Here is an 11,900-nt window from a genome sequence, read left to right on the forward strand (position 1 = left end):
AATATGGAGCAGCACAACTGTTTTCAACATTGATAATAATCTTGATAAATGATCAGCAGATCAGCATATCAGTATGATTTCTGAAGGATCATGTGACACTGGAGACTGGAGTAATGATGCTGAAAATTCAGCTTTGATCACAGGAATAAATTACATTTTAGAATGCATTACAATATAAAACTGTTATTTTAAATCGTAATACTATTTAACAATATTACTATTTTACTTTTGATCAATTAACTGCTGCCTTATAAGAGACTTCCTACAAACATGAAGTACAATCTTAATCATTCCAAACTTTTGATTAGCAGTGTAAATTAACTAATTTAAAATAATAGTTTTTAGCCTCTCATTGAAAGTGTACAGACTATAAAATCAATTAGCAGAAAAGAAATACAAACTTATTTTTGTCTGAAATGTAATCTACTAGGTATTGTTTATTGAACTGTAACTGCTGTTCTGAATGAAAAATCACACTTGTGCTGCTGATATTCAAAATGGAAGAAATTAATAATAATAATAATACAAGTGGAAGAGAGGTGACCCGACAAACGTTTCCATGTCGCCCGCGCTTGGTTGCTTGTTAACAGGAGCGTTGTAATGAGTGATGGAAGTTGATGCATCACTGTCTGCATCCATACCGACGCGGCGCAGCGCAACGCGTCCACTGCGTCCTCACTGCGGTACTGCGCGTCAGCCGCGCGTCACACACCCTGATGAGACTTAACTAGTTGTTTCCCTTCAACCACAACGCGGATGGAATAACTGAATGCTGCACTTTTTCGCCTTTAAAAAAAGAAAAGCAGAATCAACGCGTTTTCCTTGAGCCGCAGAGGTAAGTGACCCATCACACGTGTGTTTGAAGGAATCTCGATTTGGGACAGGACGCACCAGCGCGCGGCCCCACCTATGACAGAGCTGAAGGTTACCCGTCTTTAGGATTCGGGGATCAGTTAGACAGAACAGCACTGTGGTGAGTCGCGTTCAGCGTTATTCGTGGCGCAGTTATGCTCAGAAATAAAGTTGCATGTTGTCATAGTGCGGGACAATGCGGATGTGAAGGGGATGATGAAGCTGCACGTTCTGCCCTACGTCTATTTTTGGCTGCTCCTCTTGCCTTCAAGGCCAAGAAACCCGTTTAATATCACATCAGTAATGAAATATGAAATACCTGCATATGATAAAAACTGCATGCAAAGACTCAGAAACGTGTGAAGGTGCGCTCTTAAAATGTTAGAATCATTCTACAGATTTGAAGTGGTCTAGTATTGGTGAAATATATAATACTGTATGCAGTAGATACTGGAAGCAATATTTGGGGTTCCTCAGACGGACACACTTGCGAACCCCTCTAGAGATCTTTTGTAGTTGCATTAAAAATCATAAATTAACCAATATATCAAGTGTCTAAAAACCTCTCCCTATGATGGGGTTCATGGAGTAACCCGTTTTTGTAACTTGGGGGCTTTATCTGATTCCTCAGAGAGGCTGTCCTATTTGAAAAGGCGTCTAGACAGTTCAGAGGGATGCATATATGACTGGTTTCCATGAAAGACCATCTTTCATGTCAGATTAGATTTGTCCTTTTTTGTTGTTGTTGTCAAAAATCCTCTTTTGGTAGCTACATCTCTACAAAATGATAAAGGGATAGTCCACCTATAAATTAACATTCTATCATCATTTACGCATCCTCGTGTCTTTCAGAATCGTTTTTCTTCAGAACACAAAAGGAATGTTGGTAACCAAATTTGAGTTCCCATTGGCTTCCATTGTATTGACAACAAATATGATGGAACTCAATGGGAACCAAAACTGTTCGGTTACTAACATTCCTCAAAATATCTCCGCAGGTTTATAAAAATATGAGCGTGATTAAATGATGACAGAAAATTTGTTTTTGGGTGAACTATCTCTTTAATAGTCAATCTTTTATAGTTTAAAGCAGGGGTGTCCAAACTCGGTCCTGGAGGGCCGGTGACCTGTAGAGTTTAGCTCCAACCCCAATTAAACACACCTGAACCAGCTAATCAAGCTCTTACTAGGCATACAAGAAACTTAAAGGCAGGTGTGTTGAGGCAAGTTGGAGCTAAACTCAGCAGGACACCGGCCCTCCAGGACCGAGTTTGGGCAGCCCTGGTTTAAAGCTTATTTTGCCCCATTCAAATTCAAGTCAAAGAGTTTCATAATGGAATAGTGGCAGAGTCGAGTACTGTATATATAATGCTATAAACTAAAGCCTAGTTATTTCTACAGTGATCTCATATTGACAGTGTTATGTTGTTTTGAATATTCTGAATATGAGCCAATTTGCAGGTCCCGTTGATCACTATTATATGGGTTATAGAAAATGGAATTCGAACTAAATGTAGTTTTTATTGACATGAAAATAACACAAAGATTTGAATCGTCACATTTATTTATATAGCGCTTTATACAATACAGAATGTTTCAAAACCGCTCCACGGGAATAAAGAGAAAATTAGTAGCACTGTAAAGTTTTAACAATTATAAAATGACTTCACTTTTAGCTGTAAATCAGCTCTACAGAAGATAATTACCATTATTAGGTCAAGACAGTTAAGTGATTCGATTCAGTTCGGTGGCAGTGTCAATGTTACAGAGTTTATCAAATTACAAAAAAATTCTATCCAGCTATAAAGCAGCTCTAAAGACGACAATAGTGTCATTATTCAGATCAATTGACTTTAACCATGATTCAGTTCTATTCAGTAATTTCCTTATTAGTGAAACGGCTGCAATGCCAGCTGTACTGAAGACAATAGTGCCATTATCCATTTCAGCTCAGATCTCATCCAGTTGTGCCAGTGCAGTCAAATCCGTAATATTTCTGAAAGTTAATTCTCTTAAGCACAAGAGTATTGACTAAATAATGATGTAATATCATGATGATTGTTATAGTTTTTGTGTTCACTTCAGTTTAGGGTAAATAACCATTGCCGCTTTACAAGTCAGTAACCACATATTTGAGATTGCAGGTTATGAGTTCAAGAATAGTCCATTGAAAAGCATTTATCTAATTTGATCACAGCATCTCTGGACCTTTGGGCCTCACATAGGATGGAAAATATAATTTATCGAAAGCAGTAACCTTTTAATGGACTATCAGGCACAAATGACACCATGAGCATGACCTTTTTGAGGGTAAATATGATTTAATGTTCAGTCAGCCATATTTTTCCATTCTGTCCTGCACTGTCCTCATTCTAATCTCTCTCTGTTTCACTATTCAGTTCCGTTTTCTTCCTCATAACCAGCTATTCTTACACTTCTTGTCTCAAACTGATTCTCTGATATTAGCATAGCCAGGCCTCAAACTGACTGACCTCAGCATGGGCATTGAGAGTCAGGGCCCCACGCGCCCTGCAGGAAGCCTGATGCCAAAGCAGGTCAAGACATTTCAGAAGGTGGAGCCGAAAGCACTGGGGGTGAGTGTCACATTCCCTGCAACAAATCTCACACCAAATCCAGGGAAGCATGCACAGGAATATCTTCCATATACCAGATGTCCAGTTATTTCGCCAAAGCCACTTTGTTGAACATCTTGTACAATATGAAAGCATGAAGTTTACTGCGCAGAATGGCTTTGCAATAACTTGAACTGAACCTTAAACATCACATTTTCTGTTATAAAACCATTGAAATGGCCTTTTGGGCAGCATATCAAGTTCATTGAGCTGGTTGTTCTGTTGGTTCAGTCCATTCAGATCATTATCGCGGTCTTGTGCTTGTGTCTGAGCATCACCATTCTTCAGCTCTATGAAGAGGTTCACTTCTCTCCTGATGTCATTGTCGTGGTAGTGATCGTTGTTCAGGTAAGCTGAATTTGCTAATGGACCATAAAGCAGAGTGTTTCATCTATTATGAATCCAGTTGTCATTAAGGATGTTGCAAACTTCAGTAATTCTCCTGTTATCAGTTGCTTGTGTCTGGATCCATTTTAATCCACGCTGGACGGTTCCCGTCTCTGTTCTGGGTGAGTACAAGTTCAAGGTTTGCAGAATCAGTGAAACTACTGCCCAACTCACCTACCGACTCTGAACCCTCACTACTAGTCAGCCTGTTTACAATTTTTGTTTTGTTTTGTTTTGTTTTGGAGCAGATTGTGAATGCTTAATGCTTATGCATAATCGATAAAATTAGTTCTGTAGTTGTGCCCATTTATGATTTTCTTAAAAGTTGTTTTGAGTTATGCTTTGTGTTTGGTTTCGTTTTATTTCATTTGGATTTGGAGCAGCTAGTGAATGCTTAATGTTTATGCATAAATGTTTGAAATTACTTTTGTAGAAAAATATAAATAGTGCCTGTTTATGATTTTCTTGAGTGTTGTTTGTTTTTTGTTATGTTTGGTGTTTGTTTTGTTTTGTTTCGTTTTGGAGCAGATTGTGAATGTTTAATGCTTATGCATAATCAATACAAATTAGTTCTGTAGTTGTGCCCATTTATGATTTTCTTAAAAGTTGTGTTAAAGAGTTATGCTTTGTGTTTGGTTTTGTTTTATTTTGTTTGAATTTGGAGCAGATAGTGAATGCTTAATGTGTATGCATACATGTTTGTGATTTTATAAACAGGCAGGAGTTGTTTGTTTTTTGTTATGTTTGGTGTTTGTTTTGTGTTGTTGTTGTTTTGTTTTGTGTGTGTGTTGTGTTGTTTCTTTTGGTTTTGGAGCAGATAGTGAATGCTTATGCATAAAGGATTGAAAAAAGACAACTAGATTAGGAAGCAAGCTATAGAAGAGTTTTTTATGTGTACGTGCATTAGTTGAAGAGTGTGTTTAAGTGTGGTAGTTAAGTGCTTGCAGATGAGGTGTGTCTTCACCTGCTTTTTGAAAGATGTGATAGTCTCAGCAGTTCTGGTGGAGGTTGGCAGAGGAGGTGTTTGGTTTTGGAGCCAACAATTACATAATTACATATCCATCACACATGTGAACTAATTGAAATCTGTCAAGCTTCAATCTATACAAAGAAGAAGAGAAAGCTTACAGGGGAGTTTTGATCTGGCCCCTACATAATTCACATACTTCCATTTGTGTTATTTCATAGTTTGATGACTCTAAAAATGTGTCAAATAATCATCCTACAGAAATATGTGCATCCAAACTGTTGACTGGTATTGTATTTCAGTATTTTTTCAGTACTGCATGAAATGAAAATGCCTTTCATTTTTCAGTGTTTTATCAAATTACAGTAAATGAGCTGTACAGTAACTTCTGTCCCATCATGTGAAGGTGAAAGCCACACTGGTTGCTCACCTGGTCAGTGCAGCGTTTTCCACTGCTGTTCTTGGGCTGCTGTCCCGTCACCTGCCTTACCGTCAGGACACGTACCACTGTGAGCACTGCAGGAGACTGGAGATCTATGCTGTGGTAAGCTCATCTGCTACTCTCTGCTGCTGAGTGCCTTGCATTATGGGAAGATGGGTTTGCCTATTTCTGCACACACACACACACACACACACACATATATACTGTATATATATATATATATGTAGACCTGTAGATCTGTATACATACAGTATATTGATGATGAATGCATGCGGGTGAGTTTTGGGTGCAGTGGGAAGGATAAAACACTGTAAAGTGGGTATGATGTGTTGAACTGGCCACATCAACTTTCTTGTTACAGTTTTTTCTTTAAGCAATTCCCTTGATGCCTTTTCAAAGGACTGTACCGAAGTGCAAAACAAAGCATCTTCAATGTGTGTCTGTCAAAAAACCAGGTTCATATACTTCATATGGTTGAAGATTTTTTTGTGAATCTTCAGTAGAGTTAAAGACCTGTTTGTCTCTTTTTTTTTTTTACATAGTCAAATTAGTGCTTTCAAAGTTGGAAGTTTTTTTTTTTATTGTATAATTTTGGTTTGCTTAAACCTTACATTAACATTATACATAGCATATGATTAGACCTTCTGTTTAATTTTTTTTTAGCCAGGGTAAGAGCGTAATGAAATGAAGGATTATGTTGGAATAAATATAAAGCTTTTGAATGAAATATAAAGTGAAAAAAGACAGGTAATGTTGTTACTTGGGGTACTGACTTCTGATTTGATGTGGGATTGTGTAAATGCAATTTATACTTTATTAAATTGAAGAGTTAAAGACCTGTTTGTCTCTTTTTTTTTTTTACATAGTCAAATTAGTGCTTTCAAAGTTGGAAGTTTTTTTTTTTATTGTATAATTTTGGTTTGCTTAAACCTTACATTAACATTATACATAGCATATGAGTAGACCTTCTGTTTAATTTTTTTTTTAGCCAGGGTAAGAGCGTAATGAATTGAAGGATTATGTTGGAATAAATATAAAGCTTTTGAATGAAATATAAAGTGAAAAAAGACAGGTAATGTTGTTACTTGGGGTACTGACTTCTGATTTGATGTGGGATTGTGTAAATGCAATTTATACTTTATTAAATTGCTTTAAATTGGAAAGAAATTTAAGCAATTTGATTGGAAATTGAAAATGTATCATTGTAATTGATTTATCATAATGTTTAATTGTTGAGATATATAGATAGATATGAGCTGTTGGCATAATTACGATGATAGTTTCACATCTCTCCTATTTATTTGTTACTGCTTTGTAATGTAAATGTTATATATTTATAACAGAATAGAGTAATAACCATAAGGATACTGACCCTTTGCACTTGGTACAGACTTTTTTCCAATGAAGGAGAAAATGAATAAAATCAGTGCCCTCAAGGTATTTGGACAGTAAAGTGAAGCGGTTTTACGCACAAAATATTTTAGATCTAAAGTGGAGAATTTCCATAATGGCCTTAAAGGGATAGTTCAGCCAAAAATGAAAATTGGATGTTTATCTGCTTACCCCCAGGGCATCCAAGATGTAGGTGACTTTGTTTCTTCAGTAGAACACAAACGAAGATTTTTAACTCAAACCGTTGCAGTCTGTCAGTCTTATAATGCAAGTGAATGGGAATCACGGCTTTGAGAGTCATAAAACATACATAAACAAAACCAAATTAAACCCTGCGGCTCGTGATGATACATTGATGTGTAAAGACACAAAAAGATCGGAAGACTTATAAGTGCATTGCCGCCACCTATCTCTTAAATGGACCATTGACACTCTATCTAAAATCTCAATTAGGAGTGTCAATGGTCCATTTGAGAGGTAGGTGGCGGTATTGCACTTATAAGTCTGCGATCCGCCGTAAAGCATGAAGAAGAAGAAGACGCCTCACGCGCAGGGTAAAGGAGAAGACGCGAACGCGCTCAGGACAGTTCAGACATTGCGGTGTAAATCAGAGGTAAAAAACTATATAAATACTGTTCAGTTTCTTGCACAGACTGATCGTTTCATGTCTTCACACATCAATGTATCGTCATGAGCCGCAGGGTTTAATGCTTTTGTTTGTGTATGTTTTTTTTTACTCTCAAAGCTATGATTCCCGTTCACTTCCATTATAAGACTGACAGACTGCAACGGTTTGACTTAAAAATCTTCGTTTGTGTTCTACTGAAGAAACAAAGTCACCTACATCTTGGATGCCCTGGGGGTAAGCAGATAAACATCACATTTCATTTTTGGGTGAACTATCCCTTTAAGAGCAAAAATATTAAATTGTCAAATGGGATATTAGGATATTGGAATATGGCTGCTTTCTTTGTTTGAGGTTATTTCTTTGGTCGTGTTTACATTTTATTTAACTTTTTAATGTTTTTATTTATTCTTTTGGTACTGTAAATTTTTGACTGAGAGGCTGCTCATGTTTATAATTTTACATTAACACTCTTTGGGCAAGATTTACTAACAGCTTGGACCAGCACTAACCCTCTTTTAGAATTAAAAACATTAAAAACGCAGTAAAAGATTAGCAATGCAAAGGCATGAACAGGGCATTTTTGCACAAGAAACAAAGTCACCTACATCTTGGATGCCCTGGGGGTAAGCAGATAAACATCACATTTCATTTTTGGGTGAACTATCCCTTTAAGAGCAAAAATATTAAATTGTCAAATGGGATATTAGGATATTGGAATATGGCTGCTTTCTTTGTTTGAGGTTATTTCTTTGGTCGTGTTTACATTTTATTTAACTTTTTAATGTTTTTATTTATTCTTTTGGTACTGTAAATTTTTGACTGAGAGGCTGCTCATGTTTATAATTTTACATTAACACTCTTTGGGCAAGATTTACTAACCAGCTTGCACCAGCACTAACCCATTAAAAACGCAGTAAAAGATTAGCATGGGCATTGCAAAAGATTAGCAATGCAAAGGCATGAACAGGGCATTTTTGCACCTGACATTATTGCATATGCATTTGTAGGAGTTTCCCTTTCAGATGCAAAATGTATGGGAGGAGAGCATTTAATTGAATCATGCAAGGTGATTTAGTAAGGTTTGCGCTAGTCAGTTTACTGGTATTTCCAAAAACAGCATATATTAACCCAACGTGCACGGCAGCTATATTACTAGATTATACGCACCTGATTGTCATTGTCTCTGCTTGTTTGCTACACTACACTAAGATTAGTAGCTTGCGTTGGTCATTCTGGAAATGAGAAGTTGCGTCTGTGTTCTTTAATGTGCGCATTGTGTGGATTGCACTCTCATGCTAATTTGGCCTGTTTCGTAAATCTGGCCCTTAGTCTAGACACCAACCAAAAACTCAAAAGGTATCTGGAACAAAAGGGAATAGTTTCATTCAGAAACATCTTTTATAATAGCAGTCCAGTTATGTCTATGTCCTGTGGGGTTTGTCCCAATCTCAGAAATCCAAAACCTTTCTGAGGGCACTGTAGTTTAAGGAAGCCAAAAAACTGTAACAGTTTTTCTAAATTGGCTAAATGGGTGTGCATACATTTGTATAGCTTTATAGCTACATTTACAAAATTCAACATGATTTTGTCTTTTGTGTCTGCTTTTCCAAAGCAACAATATTGTTTCAGGAAGTGCAGTTATACTGTCGAGAGAAATTGTAAAGTAAGTAATTCTTACCCTTATGTTTGCCTTTGTTTACATGAATGTGCTTAATTATACGCTGATAATGCAAGAAAGAAAAACGGATAAATTGAAAGCAACATTTTCCTTAAAAAAGCTATCGTTGTTTCTTAAGGGGACAAAAATGTTGTGTGGCAATTCACGCACAAAGCATAGCATGTTCATTCAGGTAAACTGGGTCACCAATGTGACGACATCTCAAAAAGTGGTCCAGTTTGCTTGAATTCACCCTACAGTTCAGTAGCTGCTACTTTTTATTATATTTATCAAAAATGACCAGTAGCTTTGTGTATATTTGTAGGAGAGTGAATGCATGTGGTAGCAGGGTAATGTGTTGTCAGTTTTGCACTTTGGTCCAGTTGTCTGAAAATGCTTCAGAATGAAAGATACTTAAAATAGTTTGCAGTTGTGCTATGAAAATTCAGATGGTCACTCTTGCTAATCTTTTTTTTATATATATATATTTTAATAATATCTGCTTTACTGGTGTGCTTCAAAGAGTAAATCTCTTTGGCATCTTACAAACATGTGGACGTGAGCTTTGATGGCTGTGGTTATTATTTTATTTCTTTGTTTTTCTGTCTCTTTCGGATGCTCTCAGCTCTTGATTGATGGCTTCTTGGCCACACTGGTTCTGTTTCTGGTGGTGGAGTTGGCGATCTGCATTGTAACCATTTTGTTCGGACTAAATGCTCTGGCTAAAGGCAGCGTGCAGGTCAGTTAAACACATGCGCAAAAAAATAGAAGGACTGAGAGAATGTGTTAATTTTGGAGATTGTATGGCAGGGACAGAAATGAACTTTTCCAAGGGGCAATATTTTACTTTTCTAAGAGCATTTTTTTTTTATGATTACCTTATTAAATCTGTGTTCTCTTTTATGTCAAATACTTAAATTGAATCAGTTAATTCAGTCAATCAGAATACTGTTGACTGTTATCAATAAAATTGTATCATCATCAACAAAAGCAATCTTTACCCTGCGAAGGTGGAACAGAAGCTGCGTCTGACATGCATTTATGTCTTTTTACACCGTTCAATGCTACTTAAAGGTAGCATGTATTTACATACATGTATGTACACAACAATTGCATAATGATATGAGGTTAATTATGTTTTAAATAGCATACATAAAGTATGTCAGTTCTAAAAAATAAAAAATGGAACACATTACAGGGTACAGGCTGCAAAATTTGATATTGTTGACATTGTTAAAATGATAATTAATGTTGATTAATAAAATTCATTATGAATTAGTTTATTGTTTTTTACACATTAGAAAATCAAGACTTCACATTTGTTATCCCAGTAAAATGAAAAACAATATCGTTTTTGAAATGGGGAATAAATTGTATACAGAAAGCGAGCAAAGATGTAATCATTCCTGCTAAACCTCTAGTTATAATGAATGAAAAGAAATGTCGGTGATTGGATATAATGATGCAGAAAAAAATATGTAAAAAGAAATATCTGATGCAATCTTTGATCTCATAAGCAGATCTAAATGTAATGCCACAATCAACACTTTTTGTGTAATTTTGCATTTCACTTTAATCACGGCAGTCACCCCTTTTTCTTAAATTTATGGGGAATTTTTGTTCATTTTGGTGGAATTTTTGCCCCAAGCCTCTGTTAATTTCCGACCCTGCATGGTGTTTAATACATGATAATTACTATAGCAGATACTTTGGTGAACTTCTATAATTGTGATTCTTTTCAGGAATATTCTTTATTTGTATTTTGATATTTCCTCCTCAGAATTTTCATAATGAACTAATATAATATAATACAGCGACGGACCCTATGTTTTCTACAGCTTCTTGGTTTCAGACAGCGTGCTGCCCCATCTCAGCCTGAGGTGATCACCCCTAGCCAACCTCAGGTACACCAAGAGCACCTGTGTTGTTAACCTATGAGATTTCTGTTGAGATTCAAGCTTTCTTGGTTTTGGAAAACATCTAATGTAAAGCTAGAGCTAGAGCCTAACGTCTGTTTCTTTACAGGTGGAGGTGATGGTCTCAGAAGTGGAGCCAATGCCTGAGCGTGAGCCTGAACCCAGATCTGAGCCGATAGAAGAAATGCCCAGCCCTCCCACTGAACCTCAAGTGGCCCCCATTGACTCTTTAACAGACGTTTGACGCTTCGTGCTCATGTGATCTGTATGTATATTGTAGTAGAGGTGCGTTAGACATGAGTGAGGCTTTAGCAGCAAGGGTTTTGTATTTTAGTGATGGATGAAATCAACATGATAGGGTTTTATGATATAGGCCATTATCATTATACATAAAGGGATGGTTCAACCAAAAATAGAAATTAATTTACTCATGTTGTTTCAAATCTGACTTTCTTTAGTACACTGCAAATGGATGGGGACCAAAAAAAATCACCATAAAAGCAAAAACAAGAATGGTTCATATAACTTGTGCACTATATTCCAAGTCTGAAGTCATACATTTATGTCATCCGTTAAAATATTGCTTGACTACTGTGATCTCTGTTCATGTTTACAAAAAGAGCAATTGAGACACCCTACTATTATTTTGCCATTTTGCATTCCACATAAGAAATAAACATTTTTAAAAGTTGTGGGTTTCGGAAGACATGAGACTGAATTTTCATTTTGGGGTGAACTATTGCTTTAACATTGTATTTACCTGATATAAAAGACTGCAGAGCTCCTTCATGCCTGTCAGCTGATGTACTTGCAGTGTTTCCAAAGCAGCAAAGACTGATATTCCTCAAATATTCAGGGTCAAACCTTAACGCTAAATATTAAACATCTGCAATTAATTTAGCCTGAACCACTGATTTCACCTTCCTTGTTTTAGCTGTTATTGTTAACTTTCATCCTTTAAAAAATAACATAATTTCCCTTTGATGCCGTGATAGAATCACTCAAAAAGTGATTGGCAGCAGAGAT

The 11,900-nt window shown here is 36.4% G+C and overlaps 1 protein-coding gene across 4 annotated transcripts; it reads left to right on the forward strand.

Moving 5' to 3' along the window:
* The first annotated feature begins 723 nt into the window (after nt 1-723).
* Nucleotides 724-11,559, forward strand: LOC107550200 (high affinity immunoglobulin epsilon receptor subunit beta). Of its 4 annotated transcripts, none has more exons than XM_016231437.1 (9): nt 724-973; nt 3,319-3,446; nt 3,717-3,833; nt 3,938-3,994; nt 5,246-5,383; nt 8,914-8,964; nt 9,584-9,697; nt 10,797-10,862; nt 10,984-11,559. In XM_016231437.1, exons 2-9 carry the CDS (start codon nt 3,351-3,353, stop codon nt 11,116-11,118), a joined length of 774 nt encoding a protein of 257 aa, XP_016086923.1. In that variant the 5' UTR covers nt 724-973; nt 3,319-3,350; the 3' UTR covers nt 11,119-11,559. The 4 variants fall into 4 exon arrangements, with proteins under 4 accessions (XP_016086923.1, XP_016086925.1, XP_016086926.1 ...); XM_016231439.1 differs by having other exon boundaries at nt 724-835; XM_016231440.1 differs by lacking the exon at nt 8,914-8,964.
* Nucleotides 11,560-11,900: the final 341 nt, after the last annotated feature.

This window comes from Sinocyclocheilus grahami, unplaced genomic scaffold, assembly GCF_001515645.1.
Source record: "Sinocyclocheilus grahami isolate Dianchi unplaced genomic scaffold, SAMN03320097.WGS_v1.1 scaffold391.1, whole genome shotgun sequence".
Classification (NCBI taxonomy): Eukaryota; Metazoa; Chordata; class Actinopteri; order Cypriniformes; family Cyprinidae; genus Sinocyclocheilus; species Sinocyclocheilus grahami.

Excerpts from the sequence above, each read along its gene's own strand:
- LOC107550200 (XM_016231437.1), top strand. The coding sequence starts at position 3,351 with ATGGGCATTGAGAGTCAGGGCCCCACGCGCCCTGCAGGAAGCCTGATG. Across the intron at positions 9,698-10,796 it reads TGGCTAAAGGCAGCGTGCAG|CTTCTTGGTTTCAGACAGCG; the intron begins GTCAGTTAAACA and ends TGTTTTCTACAG. Across the intron at positions 10,863-10,983 it reads TCACCCCTAGCCAACCTCAG|GTGGAGGTGATGGTCTCAGA; the intron begins GTACACCAAGAG and ends GTTTCTTTACAG.